Source organism: Pituophis catenifer, unplaced genomic scaffold (assembly GCF_029215685.1).
Source record: "Pituophis catenifer annectens isolate HBS135680 unplaced genomic scaffold, rPitCat1.0.hap2 SCAF_1, whole genome shotgun sequence".
Lineage (NCBI taxonomy): Eukaryota > Metazoa > Chordata > Lepidosauria > Squamata > Colubridae > Pituophis > Pituophis catenifer.
The window spans coordinates 254,453,617-254,475,046 of record NW_027256881.1 but is presented as its reverse complement, the minus strand read 5'-3'; the positions used below and the strand labels follow the sequence as shown (position 1 = coordinate 254,475,046).

General features: G+C 37.1%; 1 protein-coding gene and 1 non-coding gene across 2 annotated transcripts; both read left to right on the top strand.

Moving 5' to 3' along the window:
- The first annotated feature begins 6,460 nt into the window (after nucleotides 1–6,460).
- EIF4G2 (eukaryotic translation initiation factor 4 gamma 2) lies at nucleotides 6,461–20,731 on the top strand. The gene is made up of 21 exons (XM_070934082.1): nucleotides 6,461–6,564; nucleotides 7,026–7,091; nucleotides 8,953–9,021; nucleotides 10,338–10,440; nucleotides 11,153–11,284; nucleotides 11,376–11,442; nucleotides 11,523–11,674; nucleotides 12,302–12,412; nucleotides 12,622–12,705; nucleotides 12,784–12,882; nucleotides 12,992–13,133; nucleotides 13,252–13,412; nucleotides 16,421–16,531; nucleotides 17,006–17,131; nucleotides 17,691–17,795; nucleotides 17,886–18,101; nucleotides 18,203–18,461; nucleotides 18,649–18,853; nucleotides 19,053–19,264; nucleotides 19,526–19,647; nucleotides 19,918–20,731. Exons 7-21 carry the CDS (start codon nucleotides 11,591–11,593, stop codon nucleotides 19,981–19,983), a joined length of 2,103 nt encoding a protein of 700 aa, XP_070790183.1. The 5' UTR covers nucleotides 6,461–6,564; nucleotides 7,026–7,091; nucleotides 8,953–9,021; nucleotides 10,338–10,440; nucleotides 11,153–11,284; nucleotides 11,376–11,442; nucleotides 11,523–11,590; the 3' UTR covers nucleotides 19,984–20,731.
- Nucleotides 16,570–16,788, top strand: LOC139309165 (small nucleolar RNA SNORD97). Its single transcript, XR_011599822.1, has one exon. It is a non-coding gene; the product is annotated as a small nucleolar RNA SNORD97 (small nucleolar RNA).
- Nucleotides 20,732–21,430: the final 699 nt, after the last annotated feature.

Below are 21,430 nucleotides of genomic sequence, written 5' to 3'. Positions count from 1 at the left end.
ATCATGGAACCACTGCAAGACTGTCTTTAAAAATCCAGCAATTGCCAACCAGCAGAGAACATGACATATGATCCACCTAGCAGGCCAGGACTATGTTGCTATCCAGGGCAGCAATCAACTCTTGGAACAGAGGGAACATGCCAGGCACTGTGGTCAATTGGAGCTGAGACTGCTACTGAAATGGAACATAAGCTGCAGAGACCTTCAATTCGGAAGGGCTTATGATAGATTGAATCAGAAAACAGCAGTTTTGTGTCAAGGCTGGTGAGCATGGGCGTGCACCATGGGGTGCATCAGAAGTGGTCTAGAAGTGGGATGCAATACATAATGCAATACATTTCCCATTCCCCCCCCCCATTAACTTCAGTTTTTTATGTGTTTTGTGAACTTCTTCAGCTTCATTAGTTTCTATAGAAATTTGTATAGTTTAAAATCAGCATGTAAACATGCCACAATAACAAGTCATACTCTACCTTTCACCTATGAATACTGTTCACATTTCTTACATATGAAATCCTTAAATCCAATAAAGCAACGGCTCCCAACCTTTTGGGCACCAGGGACCAGTTCTGTGGAGAGAGGTTTTTCTGCGGACTGGAGGGGGCGTGGTTTCACACGTTGCTTGCATCCCACATGTGTGCAAATGGGGCTTCGCTCGTTTGCACAGGCCGGTTTCTGGCAAGCCATAGATCAGTGTCAGTCTGCGGCCTGGGGGTTAGGGATCCTTGCAATAAAAAGAACACCAACCAAAGATCAAGCCTCTTCTTCTCTTCTCGAAACTATGCAAAGTTCCACAGATGTACCATAGAATTTATCTGAGTTCAGTTTCTTTTGGAGGAGTCACTAAAGAGTGCAGATGTTTACTAATACTGAATTCCATGGCTAGTATCTGAACAAATCCAATGCGCTGTCTTTCACTGGACCTTTAGAAAGAAAGGGAGGGAGGGAGGAGAGAGAGAGAGATCACAATGAGCTCCCTTCCTAGCCTTCTAGCCATAGTCTCAAACCAGCCTCTCTGTAATTATCTTCCCCTTTTCTGATTCACTTTTATCCTATTCAGAATATATTTAGATGAGTCCTTAGGTGAGAAACAGTAATACAACACATTGGGTTACCACAATATCTTGGGCTACTAACACTCCATCAAATATTGTCTTGGATCTGGCTGTGTGATTAACTACAAGCTTAGCTGAGCCACCAGAAAATGAAAGAGAGAAAAAAAGGAGAGAGAAGGAGATCATACCCAGGTAGGCCTTTCTTAGTGACCACAATTAGAACCAACAAGTTGGTTCTTAAGTGCAGTAGTTGATAAGTGAAATTGCAACTGTGCTTATCTTTTTACTTCAGCTTTCCTTTGCTTTACAGACCTGCTGACATCATAAATGCAAGGATAGGTTACTAAGTTACTCTTTCATCACTGTCATAACTGTGAATAGTCGCTAAATAAGGACTACCTGTACTTAATCTTTTGAAGACAATTTCAGTAGTTATTCATAAAATAATATAAATCTGTAGGCATGGGTGAAATCTACTTACCTTCCCTACCGGTTCGGAAGTGCGCGCTCCACTTGTTATTTATTAAATAGGAAGCCCCCCTGAGTGCAATGGTACTTACTCCCAAATAAGTATGTGGGATTATAGCATTAATTGTACTATGAAGTCATGTTGGGATTTGGCGTGTTTCAAAGATGAGTTCCATACAAAACCATTTGTCCCCTGATATTGATACCATTTACTAACTGAGTGGATATGCCAGCCCTATTGTACTTCTGTTCCTTTTCTTTTTTCTGACAATGTTTGGAATATTTTTAATGTCTCACAGAACTATGGCATATTTAGGTTTCGTAAGAATTATAGTGCAATTTTACATTTGTCCATAATGTATGCAGTGATAAACCATTATTGTTTGCTGTTTTGGAGCTGTAATGTTCTTTCTATAACATGGCGATTTTAAATGTGTTCCTTAGTTTTAGAGTTAAAATTGTACAGAATTAGTTTCAAGATAATACTTATGTAAAATTAACATGGAACTTGTCCTTGAAAATGTAGATTTGCAAATATGTTGAAGCGAACACACATTTTATGACAAAGATTATGTAAAACAAACAGTGCTAGACATTTATTGTCATTACCTGAACCACTGTTCACTTAAAGATACTTATTTTAAAATTTGCCTTTTTGTTTTTCACTCAATAGGGAAGAGGAACTGTTCCCTTTGATAACGGAGAAGTGAAAAGCAGTTCCCTCAGTGTCTCGTAAACTACTTAATCCAGGTACCAGCATTTTGGTAAGTATGTCATAATAAAACTCATTATACATTTCACAACTGTAAGGCCACTCAAAGACATACAATAGAATAGGGATCCCCAAACTCTTCACCTTGTCAACCTCTTCTTGAAGTTTTAGATTGTCCATTGATTTCCAAAATTTATTATATGAAAATAATTTAATAAATTTTACTTTAATTAATAGTACTATGAATAGTAATAACAACAACACTGACCTTTTAGATAGTTCCTTTGATCTTTGGGAGTCAGTATTGTCCACTCTGCAGAATTCTGCTAATGAATGCTGGCAGTTCTGATTGTCTCAGTATAGCTTTATCAATCTACTCAGAGCCAACACTTCAGATCCTCCATTTTTTAATTGAGCCATAGAGTCAAGACCACAAGTCATTATTTGTGTCACATCTAAAGCCTTGTCTGGAATCAAAATGATGTGGCTAGGTTCTAATTTTTAATTATTTTAAGATAAGTGTTTCACATGAATAGTTATTAATGCACTGTATATTTATATGAAATGAAGTTGAATCTGGTAAAGCAAGCAAATAAAGTTAGATTGTATAAAAGAAAGTGTGTGGGTTTTCACTCACCAGTGCTGAGTCATATGTAAAACTATTTCTAGTGATCCAGAATTTAACAAAATGATATCTCAATTTCGTATATACCCTGAAATTCAGACTAAATAATTAAGAGGATGGTTCAGATCATGACATAATAAACTGTACACTCTCTATATGTGTGAACAGTATCATCGTAAAAAATGCATAAGACCTCTGGGAGGGAGGTCTTTTCTCTAAAGAAATATGAAGGTAGCTAGATAAGAGAATTTGAAATATTGTATTCAGTATGTCCTTTCCTCAAGTGATATTTTAGATGTAGTCTATATTTTATTTTAAAGAAATAGAATTGGAAGTCCATGATAGTTTTGCTGTATCAACTGAGTGCAGGGAAATAGGGAAATATCCAATGGGGGAGGCTTAAGATTCTCTAGAAGCAAACTACAGTATGTGCAGTAAGACTCCTTCCACGTTTTTATTGCTAGCTAACTGCAGTCTTTCCAGTTATAGCTCCTTCCCTAGTTCCTTTTTTTCTTCAGATCCTACATAGTAAGATATGATTATTAGCCAAGAGGCATTAACCATGAAAGGTTATCTTCGTATCTTGCCTGGTCATAGTAATACAACGTAACAATACATTATGCATTGTTTTTCAAAATTTATATCGGTTTGTGAGAAGCACATAATTTCATAACTAAGATTTATGTGTTAAATTTGTGTCTTCTGGAGTCATGTGAGGTGGGAAGTCATTAACTATTGCATAAGTATGGTTTGGAATGAATGATTGTGAAATTGCTGTTAGTGGTATGAGCTGGATTATCATACCACCATTCTTGAAGTTAAAAAGAAGTGTTTTAAGTAAAATGATATTTTTCAGTCAGGAAATCGTGAAGTATTTACTTATTTGATATAGAAAACCAGATGCTTTGGTTTAAGCGTTCAAAATGTGTTCAAAACCCCAGTGTGAGATGTGTTTTTGGGGCAAATGCTTACATCATGTAAAAGATGGATATGGAGCAAGCAACATTATGCCCTGTAGGATTTTCAGCACTTTTGATTGTGAGCCCAGATAGATGTGCTGAGTCTTGCTGAAATTATTCTAAAATATCATGCATTATTCAGTTCACTTGCGGTCAGAGCCAAGAGGTAAAGCCTTGAGCCGTTTTTCTAGAACATTGTTCTCCAGCCTGATAAAAATGGATTTGGAGCAGACGAGAAACGGAGGGGAGGGGAGGAAACGTGTTCAGTAACCGTTTTCATATCGGAAAGAGCACAATCACGGCACTTCCTTAACAATGCCCAGCCCTGTTCATCCCTTCTTGGAATTGGCGTCCTGATTTTTCGGGTACCTCTTCTTGAACTAGAGCTTCGTCTACATGCCCTCTGATGCTTCTAAACATATCGTTTTTTCCAAGACAAAGCCCACCAAATGGTTTCGCCGGGAACTATGGGGGTGGGCATCTGTGTGCCATTGCAAAAGGCGCACGCTATTGAAACCGACCCAAAGAACAGCAGCATCTGAAATTCAATGAGAGCTGCCTTCCAGCTTCTGTCACTGGAGGCAATACGGTGCTGGGAAAAAAAGCGGCGTACAGCCTGTCCCAATTAACCCAGTACGCCATTTGCGCAATCTATCCCTCGAGTTGGTTTTCTACGCAGGAGAAAGGAGGTGCTAGTCTTTGTGAATCCGATGCTGCACTGCGGCGCTGCTTCCCGTCAACCAATCTCTCTTCCTCCCCCTCCTTTGCCCTGGACCCACCTCCTTTATTCGTTGTGATTGGCTACTCCCACAAAGTCTCAACCGGCGATTGGAAGCCGGCTTGTTGAGGAGGGTTTAGCTGCACGCTGTGTAATAAAGTTAGTGGGGCTGTCTCAGTACGCATTAGAAGCGGCGGAGAGTTGGTCCGATATCTATGGAGGTGCCGGAAAGAAGTGCCTAGTAGCTGCTGTGGTGATTCAGAGATCCGTTCTGCCGTTCGTTCTCTCCCCCTTCCCTCTCCCAGCCCCGATCCCCGGCTCCCTCTCCCCCTCCCTTCTCTCGCCTCTTCCCAGCCCTCGCCGCCGGTCCTGGGGACGCTGACGAGGCTGTAGGGAAGGTGAGGAAATGACCGTCGTTGGCAAAGATAATGATCGGGGGGTGGGAATCGACGGGGCTGCTACTGCTTGGATTTGGGAGTATTTGAGGCGGGGGGCGAGCGAAGGCTGCTAAGGAAGAATCGGCTGCTGGTATGCAAAATGGCGGCTACCTAAAACCGCCGCCATCTTGTTCGTTTGCAATCTCGGTCTTGCACGTTTGCCGATAACAAAATGGCGGCCGGCACCGGTCTTCCCTAGCCGGTGTCTGAGGGGGAGAAAGAGGCGGCCGATTTTGAGTGAGGGTCGTGACTGTGGCACGATCAAGTCCGGTGTCGGGATAGTCCGCTGCCTTTTAGCCATCCACGCGGCTCGACGAATACAGCATATACTATTTTTCGCCCGTGGCTATTCCATAGGAAAGGTAGAAAGAACTGTATTTAAGTCTCTCGGTGGAATGGTTCTATCAATTTCGGTTCCCCCGCTGTCCCCTCGCTCCGGAAAAGTTGAAACTATGCCCCATCTCCGTTGCTGGGGCTGAATAGCCGGCAACTGCGGGTCGGGCTGTGAACCGAGAACAAAGGCCGGGCCTATTGCCGGGATTGCGCCTGAGCCTGGAGTCGGGCGGTGCCCAGCGCGGGTAGGAAAGGATTGAGGATGACTTGAGCAGGATGCTTGAGGCTGGCTACAGCTTGTTCCGAGGATCGGCGGGATTAAACGGAGGGGTTTTCTGGGTCTTTAGTTGGGCTTCGCCACGCCATCTCTCTCCCGCCTTGCAGGCGTATTTTTTAAGGCTAGGTCGGTGGCGGGAATAATAAGAACCGTGGAGGTTAAAGATGTGGCGGGCCTCGGTGGGATTTGGACGCCTTTGTGTTTTGGTTTACTTCGAAGTCTTCTTAAAGTAAAAAAAAAAAAAATCCTGCAATTTCAGTTGGGACACAAATAGGGATCCTTCCTGGAAAAATGTTTTTGTGTGTTGCTTCCGCTTTCTTCGATGTCAGGAATCCTGACTCTATATATATATATATATATATATATATATATATAACAGTCAGGATATATAAGATATATATATATATATATATAAGGGTACTTGACAGTTACTGGTATTGGATTGAATTTGTCAAATTACCTATGTTTATCAGGTTTATAAGCACATGTCATGTTGGGTAGTAATATTACAGGGTGGGTGTTTGTTAATATGGATAGTAAGACTGCTTTGATTTTGCTTATACACAGCATTTGTTGTGAAATAAAATTTAAAATGTATATAATGGGTAAGACTTTAATGGATATATATGAATGTGGAATCAGCAGGAGGAAAGGTTGACTTGAGATGCAGATGTGGAAAAAACTTGGACTCTGATGCCAAGTAAAATTCTCGGAAACTCCTGAATGGCAAACTGTTAAGATTCTAGGAAATGATAATTATTTAGACTCTGAATACCAAAATCTTTGGGAAACTATTTTTGTTTAAATCTAGGGGGAGTGCTATTATTGAAACCTTAATCAAAAACTTACATTGTTAACTCTTTGCCTTCTAGGTATTGTTTTTCCCTATCCTGTCAATTTATTATTCTTTGGAAGATTCTTCATTGCCAAGCCGCCAAAGTGGAGAGTGCGATTGCAGAAGGGGGTGCTTCTCGTTTCAGGTAAGTAAAGCTTTTTGACAATGAAACAGATGGGAACACAAAACATTTTTGCCTTAAGAAAAATTTCTTACTCCTTTTAAGTTTTTTGTTTTGTTTTTTGCAGTTAGTCACAACTAATGAAATTAAATACATGGCTTACCACGTGTATTCCATTAACACGGTTTCTAAGTTTTACAGACCATGTATTAAAAGGCAACAAATAAGTATTTTCTGTGTATTTGTTGTGTTTATAGAGAATAGGATAATACCTCATCTGGTTTTAGCTTCATATAAAAGATATTAGTTGATTCAGATCAGGTTACCAGAAACGGTAACCTGTGCAGAAGGAAAAAAAACTAATTATCCAAGGAAGTTTGTGTTCACAAATCAAGTTGTTTACAAAATAGTTACGGTTAAACTACAAAATTTTGGTTTCCTGCATACAAAACAAAAATTCTTTAGCAGTTATTCTTTATTTATAGTGCTTCTTCAGGCGGAGGAGGAGGTAGGGGTGCGCTTCAGCACTATCCCAAGACTGCCGGCAACAGGTATATTGCATGATAGTATACTGCAGTACTATATTGGCTATTATATGGATTTGTGATGCATTGTTTAATTTGTAAAGTTAAATTCCATTGTAAAGTAAATGTAAATTGAAAGTCTGTATGAAACCAATGAGTGTTTTGTTCTGTTAACTACTTCGTGTCTTAGTATTTTAAGGTTTTTGTCTGGTACTTGTTTACCTATAATGGGGCATGCATGAAAGCATGCAGAATATCCCAATAGAATGAAATATAAAGCATTTTGAGTACTCCACAATAGGGAACATTTGGAATTCAAAACAATTTCCTTATTTCTGTCTTAGGCTGCAAGCATAAGTGGCTATTAATCCATTCTGAATCCTATTTACCATCTTAAACTCCAAGAATACAGCAGTCATTGTCTAATGTAATTTCTGATGCAGACATACATGGTCTGAGAGTCAGCATCGTATCCAGCCAATCAGATGACACTGAATGTTGGGACAACTGCTGGTTGACTATAGAGTGAAGAAAGAGAATTCAGGCAGATGAAAAAAATTAGGCAGAAGTAGGTTAGTCTTGAGGAAGATCTGTTGTTCTAGCAAATCATTTGAGATAGATTATAGGATGTCACCTATCCTAAAGAAATAGGTGAAATTTTGGCTGGAGGGCATGTGACACACGTCAAGTCTGAACAGATCTGCATACTGGCCATCGGAATATCTGGCACTAAAACAGTATTGAATGTTACATTTTATAATTGAAGTAAGAGTCAGCAAGCGTCTTCCTTATGCTTTAAAGGCCTGTAATTTCTCCTCCCCCCTCCCAGTGTGCCAAGGAAAACCTAATACTAGAATTAAGCTCTTAGCTGGTACTGCTAGAAATAATGTGTATGCTAAATATTTCAGTACACTACTTGGCTGTGCCTAGAGTCTTCCTTCTGAGCCCTCTCCATAATGAGAAAGTCCCTTTACCTTTGGAGGACTGACAGTTACCTTCTTTGTCTAGCATATAAATAGCATTAGTAGAAGGACTGGAGGTAGGGATGATGCCTGCTTTCAGTATGCTCTACCACCTTTTGAGTCAAATTTATCCTGGCATTTATCTTTAGGCATAAAAAAGCAAATGGAACACTGCTTAGGGAATTGGGTGAGAGATTGCTTATACAGGCAATAGTATCTGAAATTCAGTTCTTAATGTGAATTAGTCAATAAATATCAATTCTGCAAGTCTACCTCTGTTTTCTACAAAGTAGAAATTCATAGATCTTTGAACATGTAATTAACTATCTTCCCCAGTCTCTTTGACTTGATCCAACCAGTGAAAACAGAAATGGAATCTCTGGACCCAAATTTCCCATAATTTAGAGGAGAAATGCAAATTGTGGAATATTTGAATACTCAAGGACAATTTAACTATTCCATTTTGTTTCAAATTTAAAACGAGATGCCAGAACACCATAACACATGAAATGGTCATTCTGTAAATGGAATGCTCCAAGCTTTCAATATTTTAGTTGCTTCAATTCCTTCTTAATTATTCTTTTTTTTGTTATGCTTGACATGGTATTTTACGTCTGCTGAGAATTTTTAGCTACAACTGCTCCTGTAAGAGAATTTTTCAAATGAGTTTCAAATGAGTTCAAAGCTCCAAAAATGAGTTCAAATGTGATTAAATAATGACTATCAAAAAATTCAGGTCATAGTACTAAAATTTCAGGCTTTCTTGAGTGTCTTGATTTGAAAACAAGTTTAAAATTGAGCCTATTGTTTCCAGATTATATGGGAATACACACTCTAGGTTTTAATGAATTAATATTCTATTTCTAAAGCGAGTTCCTGGGGAAAACCCCAGGGCAAAACGCTCAGAAATGGATTCCTTCACGAAGCACTAGACGAGATGACGACTCCGCAAATGACAAAGAACGACATGATGCAATCTTCAGGAAAGTAAGAGGGTAAGTGTTGAGGTAACAATTTAATTGTCAATGGAACTTTATAATCCAAGATGTGATTCACAGCTAAGACACACAATGCATGCTTGTTTTCCCAGCCATTTATTTCCAATTGAGATTTTCCTAGTTGCAAAGCCACAATTTTCTAAAGGTGTTCTTGAGTTCTCTTTGAGCATAGAATCTAAGGAGCTTGCATGGTATAGAGACAAGGTGGGTTGGATATGGAGGACACATGTTCAATTCATCTCTTAGCCTGGAAACATAGTGATGACTTTGGGTCAACCGCCCTATCTATCTAAAAACATTACGGAGATAAAATGAAAAGATTAATAAATTTGAGGTGGGTTGTAGATCCAGTCCATTAGACTATAACCAGCCCATATTGGGTTGCTTATGTGGTCTTAAGAATGTTTGATGGCAGTTCTTAAATTGATGATTGCGGGCAGAAGCAAAAAAAATAAATTTATTAAGCTTCTGTGTTGTGTTCATTTGGTATATTGTTTTTATGTTGAGTTAGCACAGTCAAGGCCAGGAGGAAGAAATTACTGATTCACTAAATGTTGAATTATAGTTCTCAGAATTCATTACTGTTCTGATAGATGACACCAATGTCCATATTCAATAACATTTGCTTTTGTGTTTCCTGACTGCTTTGAATCTAGGGGTCAAGGCTTTGAATTTTTACTCTGTCCTGCATTCTCTTGCTTTTCACTTTGTATTTCACACCCATTGTTTATTCAGAGTCCTGATTTTTATGGCATTACCTGTTTTATCTCACACTGTTTAGTCACCCTATCTCTGTTATATTATTCTCCACCCATTTTTCCCCTTTTTGTAGTACCTGTAATTCAGCTCTTAATGTCTTGGTTTTATTAGAAGGCTGCTCATACTAGGCATTTCCTATCTTAATACCTTGCTTTATTTATTTATTTCCTCCCTCCCCCTTGAGTTCTCCACTTCTTAATTCAGGATCCATTTTTTTTTCCTTTAGTTTAACATTTTTATTTCAGTATCTTTATTTCTTAGCTTTCCTGTTTTTTGGGACCAACTTAGCCTGTACCTAGTGTGATGCTTTATTTATTGCCAAACCAGCAATTAAAAGCAATCTGGGCTTTCAAAGTATCTGTTCTATAATCTAGATTGATTTTGAGTAACCAGTTATACAATTACCCATTTAGTATAAAACTTAATTTTTTAACAGATTAAAATTGAAAACTGCTTGCAGTTTAAGATTAATACTAGCAAAAAGGTTTTATAAGTTAAACTGCAGTGAACAAGACTTGACTAAAAAAAGCCTTGATTTGTTTTCTTTCCTTTAGCATACTAAATAAGCTTACTCCTGAAAAGTTTGACAAGCTATGCCTTGAGCTCCTCAATGTGGGTGTAGAGTCTAAACTCATCCTAAAGGGGATCATACTGCTGGTAAGATAACATAGGTTTATTAGAAAAATGCTGTTTAATAAAATTTCTATTATGTACGGCAGGTATTGTTCAAGGTTCTTGTACAGCTTGCAGGTTGTTCAGTGTATTGTGAACATGGATATTATAGGAGTTATGTTATAAAATAGAGCAACTTAGAGAATGAATTATCTTCAATTGATTTACTATGTAATGGCACTGTTTCCTATGTATGCTTATAAGATTACATAAATCAGTTGAGCTTTTTCCTATCTTACTAGTGAAGGTAAAAATTTCTACGTGCAAGAGAATACTGTCTCATAGCAAATAATACGGCTCTGATGTGGCCTGAGGGAAAACACTGAGCTGGTGTGTTTCAGGTGTCATGATTGTTCACCTAACCATCCACCAGGTTCCAAGAGTAGAAATCAAACTTGGAAATGCAGCTTACTATCCACTATTGTGTCCGTTAAAATACATTAGATTTTGTTTCGTGGACATTGATACCTGGTAGATTATTGAATTATTGAATACCGATTGCCCCGTTACTTAATTGTTTAGGGGAAGAGCAAGGTAGGGAATCTTAATTACACTATAGTTTTTTGTACTGCATAGTTGTCATTGTGAATTTCTGAAAAATCAATAAAAGTAGATAGGATTAGCTAGGATCATTTAAAAGTGCAGGTTTTAAATATTAAACAAACTTCCATATAATTTATGAAGTCTCTGCTCTCAGATCGTAGACAAAGCCCTTGAAGAGCCAAAGTATAGCTCGCTATATGCTCAACTATGTCTGCGACTGGCAGAAGATGCACCCAACTTTGATGGCCCATCCGCAGAGAGTCATCCAGGACAGAAGCAAAGCACAGTGAGTATAATTCTCTTTTGAACTAAAGCTATTATGAGAATTGGTATTTTAAAAAGACAAGACATTAAAATGTTTGCATTCTAAATCCTAGACATTCAGACGCCTCTTAATTTCTAAACTTCAAGATGAATTTGAAAACCGAACCAGAAATGTTGATAGTAAGTTTTCAGAATACTGTATTCCTTGATTTGCTTGTCATAAAAGTGGAACAATGTCTAAAACCTATCTCTATTTTTAGTCTATGATAAGCAAGATGGCCCCCTCCTCCCAGAGGAGGAGGAACAGAGAGCTATTGCTAAGATCAAGATGCTGGGAAACATCAAATTCATTGGAGAACTTGGCAAGCTTGATCTTATTCATGAATCTATCCTTCATAAGTGCATCAAAACAGTAAGTGTTTTTTTATCTTTACTACGTAAACCTCATTAGTTAGATAGCTAGTAATGTACTTTGGAAAAAAATTAAGTGGTATCTGCTAGTGACTACATGGTGGGCAAACACTGTTAGCAATAAATTTCCTAAAATAAAAATTGTTCTTCCTTTTTTACACATTGGCTAACACCTTAAGGAAAACCTATCAGATCTGCTTGAGAAATCTGGATAAGTTATAGAAAATTCTAGGTCATGTTATCACCAATGTAAAGCACTAACTAGAACTAAAGGGTGCTTACCCTTAACCTTACTTGTATTTTCATGTGGTTGGATTTCTTATGAAAATGTTGCTAATCAAAAGTACCAATTGTGTTGATGTTCTTTTTGAGGAATCCTTAACATTTTCCAATAGTTTATAGATGGAATCTAATGTTGAATTTCCATAAAACACTAAGCTGAAAGGGAATTGTATAGCTTGTTTGGCCATAGCATCTTAAGTGAACTTGGATTAATGTTAATAGCTTATTAGGATTAATAGCTTAATGTTATTGAATACTGATTTTATTGATAAATGTCTTGTAAAAATAAGTTGTAAAATGGCAGTAATTTTTTTAAAAATTTATTCTTTCATTTCAAATTACCCAGCTTTTGGAAAAGAAGAAGAGAGTCCAACTCAAGGATATGGGGGAGGATTTGGAGTGCCTCTGTCAGATAATGAGGACAGTAGGACCTAGACTAGACCATGCAAAAGCCAAGGTAAGCATTAGTAGAATTGCATACATATATATATATGTATGTATTTATGCTATTAGTATTCATCTTCCTGAGATAGGCTGTTGTAGATAAAATATTGTAGTTAACATAACGTTTAATTCGCAAATAAAAATAACTTGTACATATTAATAAGTTTGTTCTGTTTGATAACTTGTCAACTTGCCAAATTTAATGAATTTTTTTCTCAACAGTCCTTAATGGATCAGTACTTTGCCCGTATGCGCTCCTTGATGATGAGTAAGGAATTGCCGGCAAGGATTCGTTTCCTGCTGCAGGTAAGAGTATAAAATTACTTACTGTGACAAATCTAGCATATGCCTTGAAGCTAATATTGTTTTGTTTAATCCTTGAAGGATACTGTGGAGTTGAGAGAACACAATTGGATTCCTCGCAAAGCTTTTCTTGACAATGGACCAAAGACTATCAATCAAATCCGTCAAGATGCTGTGAAAGTAAGTATTTCACAAGATACAGATTTAGCTGTGCAATTCATTAATAGGTATTAAAGTGTATTAAGAAATGCTGCTTTTAATTTGATTTCCAACTGACTTTCTTTTTAAGGATCTGGGAGTTTTTATTCCTCCTCCTTTGTCTCAAGGAATGAGAAGTGACTTCTTTCTGGAGGGACCGTTTATGCCACCCAGGATGAAACTTGACAGGGATCCACTTGGAGGGCTTGCTGATATGTTTGGACAAATGCCTGGTAATTACTATTACTTCAGTGAAGAAATGACACGTGTGTTTTTTACTTTCTTTAAATACTTTGATAAAGATATCCTGAGTTATAATCGTCTTCTCTTTTGTATATTTTATGAATTTAGGTAGTGGAATTGGTACTGGTCCGGGAGTTATTCAAGACAGATTTTCACCTACCATGGGGCGACACCGGTCAAATCAACTTTTCAATGGCCATGGGGGACACCTCATGGCTCCTGTTCAATCCCACTTTGGAGAGCTAGGCAAATCCTTCTTGAAAAATCCAGTAAGTGACTTTGATAAGAAGAGAAATCCTGTTTTTTAAATGTAGGAAATGTGCACAGCCACCCATCATAGATTGCATAATTCTGAATGGCTTGCATCATCAACAATAACAATAATTTAAAACCACTGTTCCTTGTCCTGTGTTTTGGAACACCACTAAGAAGGTCTATCGTATTCTATTCACATAGACCAACTTTCAAAAACCTGAAGAAATGTCTCTTCATAGTCTTTTCCAGGTTAAAGGTACTTAGCACATCCAACTATTCCAAATAAGCCTTTTCTTCCAGCTCTTAACTTTCTCAATTATTCCCATTTTGTTTTATTCAAGTTTGTATTTTTGGAAGGATATTGACAGTGCCAAGAAAAGATGCTGGAGTTTAGTTGTGATCTAATTAATACAGAGTAGAATGAAATAATTCTCTTGATCTTTAAACTGTGTTATAATTAATGCAAATTAAAATTGTGTTTTTCTTAGAACTGCATTATGCTATTAGCTCATAATCTTTTTGCAATTTACCAGATAATTCACATAAATGGTGCAGACACAGCTCATTCTTAAAATTCATCTTGTTCGTTTCTGTCCATTGTTCTCGTTTGTCGCATCCTCTTGAATCCTGATACTGTCCTCTTAATTTGTCTTATTAGTCAAAAACTTAATCTTTTGTTGTTTTTAACCCATTTTATAAGTCAGTGTTGAACAATACAGAGCCTGTATGTTCAGCTAAGCCTATATCCTTATAACAGTAATGCAGACAGCTTACATTTTGTCATCTTTATAAGGATCTTGTAAGAAACTTGATTAAATGGTTTGGGAATTACGTTTACTATATCTCTGTAGTCAAGCAAACAATAGAGGAGATCCGATTGCTTTGCCATGCTTTGTTCTTTCATAAAGACATGCTACTCCTACCAAGCAATATATTCTTTTCTAAATGATTAACAGTCATTTCTGTTCTGGCGTTTGCCCAATATCAGCAATAAGCTTATAGGTCTGTAGTCACCTGGGTCGTCTTCCCACACTTGCCCTACTACTCATTTGGCACTACAACCATTCTTGATAGCCAAACTCTTTTAAGGCTCTTGGATATAATCAGTCTGTTCCCGGACATTCTAATTGTCCATTATGGCTTTCTTGCACTGACAATACTGAAAAAAACCCAAACGTTTATGTTACTTTTAACTTCCCTTGTGAACTTAACTTCAGGGTTCACAGCCTTCAACAGGGAAGGGTTTTTTTTTTTAAACTTACTTAACGGCCCAGTGCTTTATAGTCTTGCAATGTTTTCAACACTGTCTACTATTTATTCCCACCAGAATCACTAAAATGGACTATTCTTCAGTGAGCTTTAGGAGTCCTGAGACATTTTCTAATACATCCCAAATGTGAGCCTGTGTAAGGCAGCACCTTTCTCTTGATAAGACTGCTAGCTCATTGCTGATTGATGCTTTGGTCCCTCAATAGGAGGTCTCAAATAAGCATCTCCTTTTGCTGTTGTCTCAAGGCAGAGACAGGAATTGTCCTCTTTGCAGAACTTGTGTAGCCTTCTTTGGCCCCTGTGGCAGCTGCAGTTTATCCAGAAGTCCAGAAACAACATCAGCAGGGAATCTATTCCGAAGCTCCAAGGAAACAAAGCTCATTTTTACAAGTTTGGTTCTTTTGTGTCATTCTGTCATCTCCCCAATCTCCTCTGCCTGGCTTGTTTTTTTCTTCTTGGGACTTGCCACTATTGTTCTTCCTCAAGCATTTTTTGTTGTCTAATACATTTTTTCACAACAGCTGATGGATGAACTAGTTTGTCTCTAGTACTCCTAGCTGCTTCTCTATCTGCTTCTCCAAAAAGACATGTCTGCACCTGCTGCTTGTATAATACTTGCCATCTTCTGGAAGAACAAAACAAAACAAAACATGGAACTCCCCCTATAAGTAACAAAAGTACTTCTCTTTGTCTCCATATTCTTCTGGTGTGTTTTTAAAATGTCCCCCCAGCGTCAGGAGCACCCAGGAGTAAAGGAGTGGAATTGATAGAGGACTTTTTCTGCCTCTTTCCTCAGGCAACTTCACTTGCTACACTTCATTTTTAGAACATTGTCTCCAGTTTCTAAAATTTAGAATAAAGAGAATATATTTTTCCGTTATTTATGTGAAATCCAAAGCATAATTAATAGCTCCCAGATATTGTATTTGATGTATCTTCTTTATGAACACTTCTATAATATAATTCAGCAGTTCCCAAACTTTTTCCTTAATGACCTAAAAATCACTTATCAGAAAGTTTTAATCTAACTTAAAATGACTGCTCTTAGGTCCCTTCCTTCAGTACTTCCGTCATAACTTTGAACGGTCACTGGAAGAATAGTCAACTTGAGGATTACCTGTATTACAAAAACAATATTAAATTATCTTTGTCATTTCAACAAATTATTATTGGTGATTTCATCAATTTTTGTCTTAATAGGATAAAGATTTTTAAATATATTCTAGTACATGTGGCAATCTAAGTCAATTTAAATGTCCCTGTTATGAGGGATAATGGGTTCATGAGAAAAGAAAAATCATTTTTACCCAATTTGAGTAATTGATTCAGGTTTGGGAAGCACTGATGTAATTGTTGGGATTGAGTCATAAACTGAGAATTAATGCTTTGCCTTTTGATTAGATCAACCCGAATCAGCTTGCTTATAAAACAACCCGTCTGTAACAGTCGAGATGTTTAAAATGGTAGCTTACAATTAGCGAGACCTAGGTTCAGTCTTAGCCAAGGAAGATCAGGGAACAACTTGGGGGCAGTTTTTTAAATCCAATCTACCTCACAGGATTGTTGTGAGGAAAAATTGGAAATTAGAACTGATGGAAAGGTAAGATAGTAATAATATTTTCATCATGATAGAAAAAATTCTAACAAGATGTAAAATGCAGTACACATAGAATATATGAAAAAATATTTTTATGGTAAGGAAAAGTTTACACTGTTATAGTCTTTATTTTTCTTTTCATTGTCTTGAAAACAGGGGCAAAGCCAACTATACCATAATCAAAATCAGGGACTTCTGTCTCAACAAGGACAGTCTAAGGATATGCCTCCACGGTTTTCTAAGAAGGGACAGCTTAATGCAGATGAGGTATGCCCTTGAAAAAGAATAGGCACAGTCTTTAAAAGATGCCCAATGATTATAACAAGACGCGTTATTACGAGGATCAACACTGGAACTCCCCTTCTACCTTCCTGCTGTTCACTTCCCTCCTCCCCATTATCTATCTTTACCTTCATTCCTCTTGCTTCCCTCCCCCCTTCTTGGAGTTTCACTCCTCTTCCTCTCTTCCCCCCTCCTTGGAGTTTCCAGTGTCCTATGAGCAAGATTATGAGATATGAGGGCAATGTCTTACTCGTAAACAAGAGCTGTTGAAGTAATTTCAGTTGCTGGATGGAGATATAAAAAGCCATTATAAACTTGTAACGAATTGTTTTCTCAAAAATATTGTTGCTACAACTTAGCAGTGCTTGTAAACAACATGCAACTCTGCTATGGGTAGTTTTCACCGCTACCATAATAGAACCATACTCCAGATTTTTAATATCCAGCTTCTTTTCACAGATTAGTCTGAGACCTGCTCAGTGTTTTGTAGTAAACAAAAACCAAGTGCCAAAGCTTCAGCCCCAGATAACTATGATTCCTCCCAGTGCACAGCCACAACGTACTCAGACACCACCTCTGGGACAGGTAAATGTTTCTCTAATGTTTTAATCAAAGATTTATTGATTATATTCATTATACAGGTTGCATTCTAAAAAGCATGCATTTTTAAGGTATTAAAATAATGGGGAGGAAACAAGACTATAGCCTAATTTCTATTGTGGTGATTGCATATGTGAGAATATTGTGTCCTATAAAGGCACTTTGGAGCATTGCAGCACATGTCTCCAGTAAGTCATTTTCTTCTATTTACGAGTTCAGAAGAACAAATGCTTAGCAATATCCTGGAATTCCACAATATTTGCTTGTTTGGGAGTAAATCCAGGTAAACAGTGAGATTTGATAAGTAATAGCGTCTTTTCAGAATATATATGCTTAAGGGTGATCATGAAAGTGAAAGCCTTTGCTAGGCTATTCCTAGGATATGATTATTGTGAATTTGCCACAGTGTCATGGAGCTCTATTAATTAAGGCTTAGTTAAAAGAATGTTTAAAAATGCAGTTTGAAACTAGTAAATATTTAACAGTAATATGTGTTACTGTTAATAAATACATCTCTAAACTTCTGGTGTTTTGTTTTTTTAAGCCACCTCAACTTGGTCTCAAAACAAATCCGCCACTTATTCAGGAGAAGCCTGCAAAGACAACTAAAAAGCCACCACCTTCTAAGGAAGAGCTGCTCAAGTTAACAGTAAGTTCATTTAGTCTGTTTTCAAACTATAGTATGTGATAACTGTAAAGAATTAGAGAAAACAAAAAAAAACTTTCCTTCCTTTTTTAGGAGACTGTTGTGACTGAATATTTGAACAATGGAAATGCCAATGATGCTGTTAACAGTGTGAGAGAAATGAGGGCACCAAAACATTTTATTTCTGAGATGCTGAGCAAAATAATACTTCAGTCACTAGATCGATCAGATGAAGATAAAGAAAAAGCAAGTGCATTAATCAATTTACTTAAACAGGAAGGGATAGCTACTAGTGACAACTTCATGCAGGTAATGCATGTATTCATAAGTACACTTTCATGTCTTTGCATTGTTTGTTGTCATAACCAGACTTGAGAGAAAGTAATTAATGCTAGTAAACTTTTTTTCAGGCATTCCTAAATGTATTGGACCAGTGCCCTAAACTAGAGGTGGACATCCCTCTGGTAAAATCCTATCTAGCACAGTTTGCAGCTCGTGCCATAATTTCAGAACTCGTGAGCATCTCTGAACTAGCACAACCATTGGAAAGTGGCACCCATTTTCCCCTCTTCCTACTTTGCCTTCAGCAGTTAGCCAAGCTGCAGGATCGAGAATGGCTAACTGACCTTTTCCAACAGAGCAAAGTGAACATGCAAAAGATGCTGCCAGGTAAGAAATGAGTACACTGGTACAGGGAGGGAATTAGGAAGTAGATGGGTAACTATAATAAACATCTAGATAGAAAATATGGTTAAATGTGGAGTTTTTAAAATGTGAGCTAAAGTGTGAATATGTAGTATATTAAGTTAACATGCTTGAAGAATATTTGGGACAGTTTTGTATCTATATGTTACAGAGATTGATCAGAATAAGGATCGTATGCTGGAGATATTGGAAGGGAAAGGACTTAGCTTCTTGTTTCCACTTCTGAAACTGGAAAAGGAGCTACTGAAGCAAATTAAGTTGGACCCATCCCCTCAAGCAATCTATAAATGGATTAAAGACAACATTTCACCAAAACTACATGTAGATAAGGGATTTGTGAATATTTTGATGACCAGGTGAGAAACGCAACTGAAACCAGTTTGTTGCACGTCACACATAAGCTAACGATACTATATTATAAACTGATTATAGCAATGGTGGGGTTATTTCCTAATTCTGTTATCTATTTATATATGCTGAGCAAAGAAAAATCTTTGCTTTTCTATTGCTTTACATGGATGAGTATGTTAAACAATTTCCTTCCAATTCTTTCAGTTTCTTGCAGTATATTTCTAGTGAAGTAAATCCACCTAATGATGAACCAGATTCTTCATCTGCTCCTTCTAAAGAACAGTTGGAGCAAGAAAAACAGCTGCTTCTTTCCTTTAAGCCAGTTATGCAGAAATTCCTTCATGACCATGTTGATCTACAAGTGAGTGCCCTTTATGCACTCCAAGTGCACTGCTACAACAACAATTTTCCAAAAGGTAAGAATAAAACCTTTTGCCTCTGTTTCATGTGCATTTGATATGACATCAGGATGAGAGGGATTTCAAGCAGATGTTCCTATAGTCATACTGTTAGAAAGGTGTTTGTATAAGTTGGTGTCGGGTTTGCTTAACCACTTTTTGTGGAACTAAGCGAAATGACTATAGTAAATTTTAGTGCCATTGATGCTAAAGAAATGGCTTAAAATCGTGGTGCTTTAAAAGATCAGAGTTTTAAAAAAAGCAAAATCTATCTTACAGGCATGTTGCTGCGCTTCTTTGTGCATTTCTATGATATGGAAATCATTGAAGAAGAAGCTTTTCTGGCATGGAAAGAAGATATTACTCAAGAGTTTCCAGGGAAAGGCAAAGCTTTGTTCCAGGTGAATTTATCTTACTATATTGTTAACCATAGGTTTAAGCAAAACAGTTACCTCATTGTACTTAATTCATTAGAGAAAACATAGAGTATACTGAAAAAAATCAGACTTCTATCAAGTTTAAAATTAGAGCCATGAGAATATGTCTCATGTTTTCAATAATTTTAATAAATTATTATGTAGCTGTTTCTTATGTAATTAATCCCCAGATAAATTTGAATTTCATTTCTTCCTTTTCCTCATTCTAATAATAGTATTCGGGTTTAATTGCAGGTAAACCAGTGGTTGACCTGGCTGGAAACAGCAGAGGAAGAAGAATCTGAAGAAGATGCTGATTAAACCAGCCAAAGCCTTAAATTGTGCAAACATACTGTTGCTATGATGTAACTGCATTTGACCTAACCACTGCGAAAACTCATTCCGCTGTAATGTTTTCACAATATTTAAAGCAGTAGTGGGTCAGTAGGACTTGTTTCTGCATAAGGGTTTTTGTAGTATGTCTTAATCATAGTCTACCATAAAAATATTTTAGAATATCTTTAATGTTTAGATAACAGTGTATTAGCAGCATGCAATAATTACATCATAAGTTCAGAAGCAGTCTGTGTAAGGATCTTCTTTGATGCCAGTTACCATAGGCTGTTCGTTAGAAATCTGAATAGCAACACTGAATACTGTAGAAATGCACTTTGCTCAGTGTAATACTTGAGTTGTTGCAATATTTGATTATCCATTTGGTTGTTACAGAGAATCCTTAACTGTAATTGATGGTGGTTGCCGTAATAGTATATTGCCTGTATTTCTACCTCTAGTAATGGGCTTTATGTGCTAGATTTTAATATCCTTGAGCCTGGGCAAGTGCACAAGTCTTTTAAAAAGAAACATGGTTTACTTGCACAAAAATGATCAGTTTGAAGAGGTGGATAGATGCCCTTGGAAGTGGTCTTTGTGGGTATGAAATAAAATGGTGAGAAACTGAATTGGTCCCTATGATAGTATTGGAATTAAGTCTACTTAATTTATCAAGACATGTTCATGCCCTGATTTTATATACTTGTATCTATCAATAAACATTGTGATACTTGAATGTTTGTTGAAATGGCTGCTCTTTATATTTTCTTTGAAAATAGATTCTGAAGCAGGAATTACGTGTCTTTCCCTCAATCCCATTTAATTAGGTATATCTTGTATGGTAAAGTTTCTGGAGAGGGCAGGGCAGCCCTGTTTCATTATTTCCCAATTGTGAAGCATGAAATCACCTGTCATTGATTCATATGTCAGAATCATGATACTGTTTTGAGATTCATGTAATAGTAACACTTGTGGAAGTGCTTGATATTTTTTTAGTTCTTTATGACATCTTCTAAACCAGGGTAAGACAACTGAAAGAGCCAAGTGTTGAAAAGGGTAAATTGGTAAGATTAGTTGTTTCCTATTGTCCTAAAAATGTATTTTTTAAATATTCCCAGAAATTCTGGGAGTTCCAAATTCAATACATCTGGAAAAAAGGCTGCACAATTCGGCATTACAATTCTGCAATCATGATTTTATGAATTGTAAGCCTCAGACAGCCATATTAACATTGCATTCTTTCCAAAATTTATAAACACTAGCTTGAAATCCTAAATAGCTTGCTATTTTCAGATCCAAATAGTTAAAATTCAAGACCATATTGTTTTGTTTACATTTATGTTGCCTTAAAAGAAAAGTGTTGTGTTCCCTTTATATATGTTTCAACATTTGAAAGATTACTCTGCTGAGAAAAATTACAAAAAGAAAGGAAAAC

Coding starts and splice junctions, on each gene's coding strand:
- EIF4G2 (XM_070934082.1), top strand. CDS start 11,591: ATGCTGGGAAACATCAAATTCATTGGAGAACTTGGCAAGCTTGATCTT. Junction 13,413..16,420: donor AATCCTTCTTGAAAAATCCA/GTAAGTGACTTT, acceptor TCTTGAAAACAG/GGGCAAAGCCAACTATACCA. Junction 19,265..19,525: donor CAACAACAATTTTCCAAAAG/GTAAGAATAAAA, acceptor TCTATCTTACAG/GCATGTTGCTGCGCTTCTTT.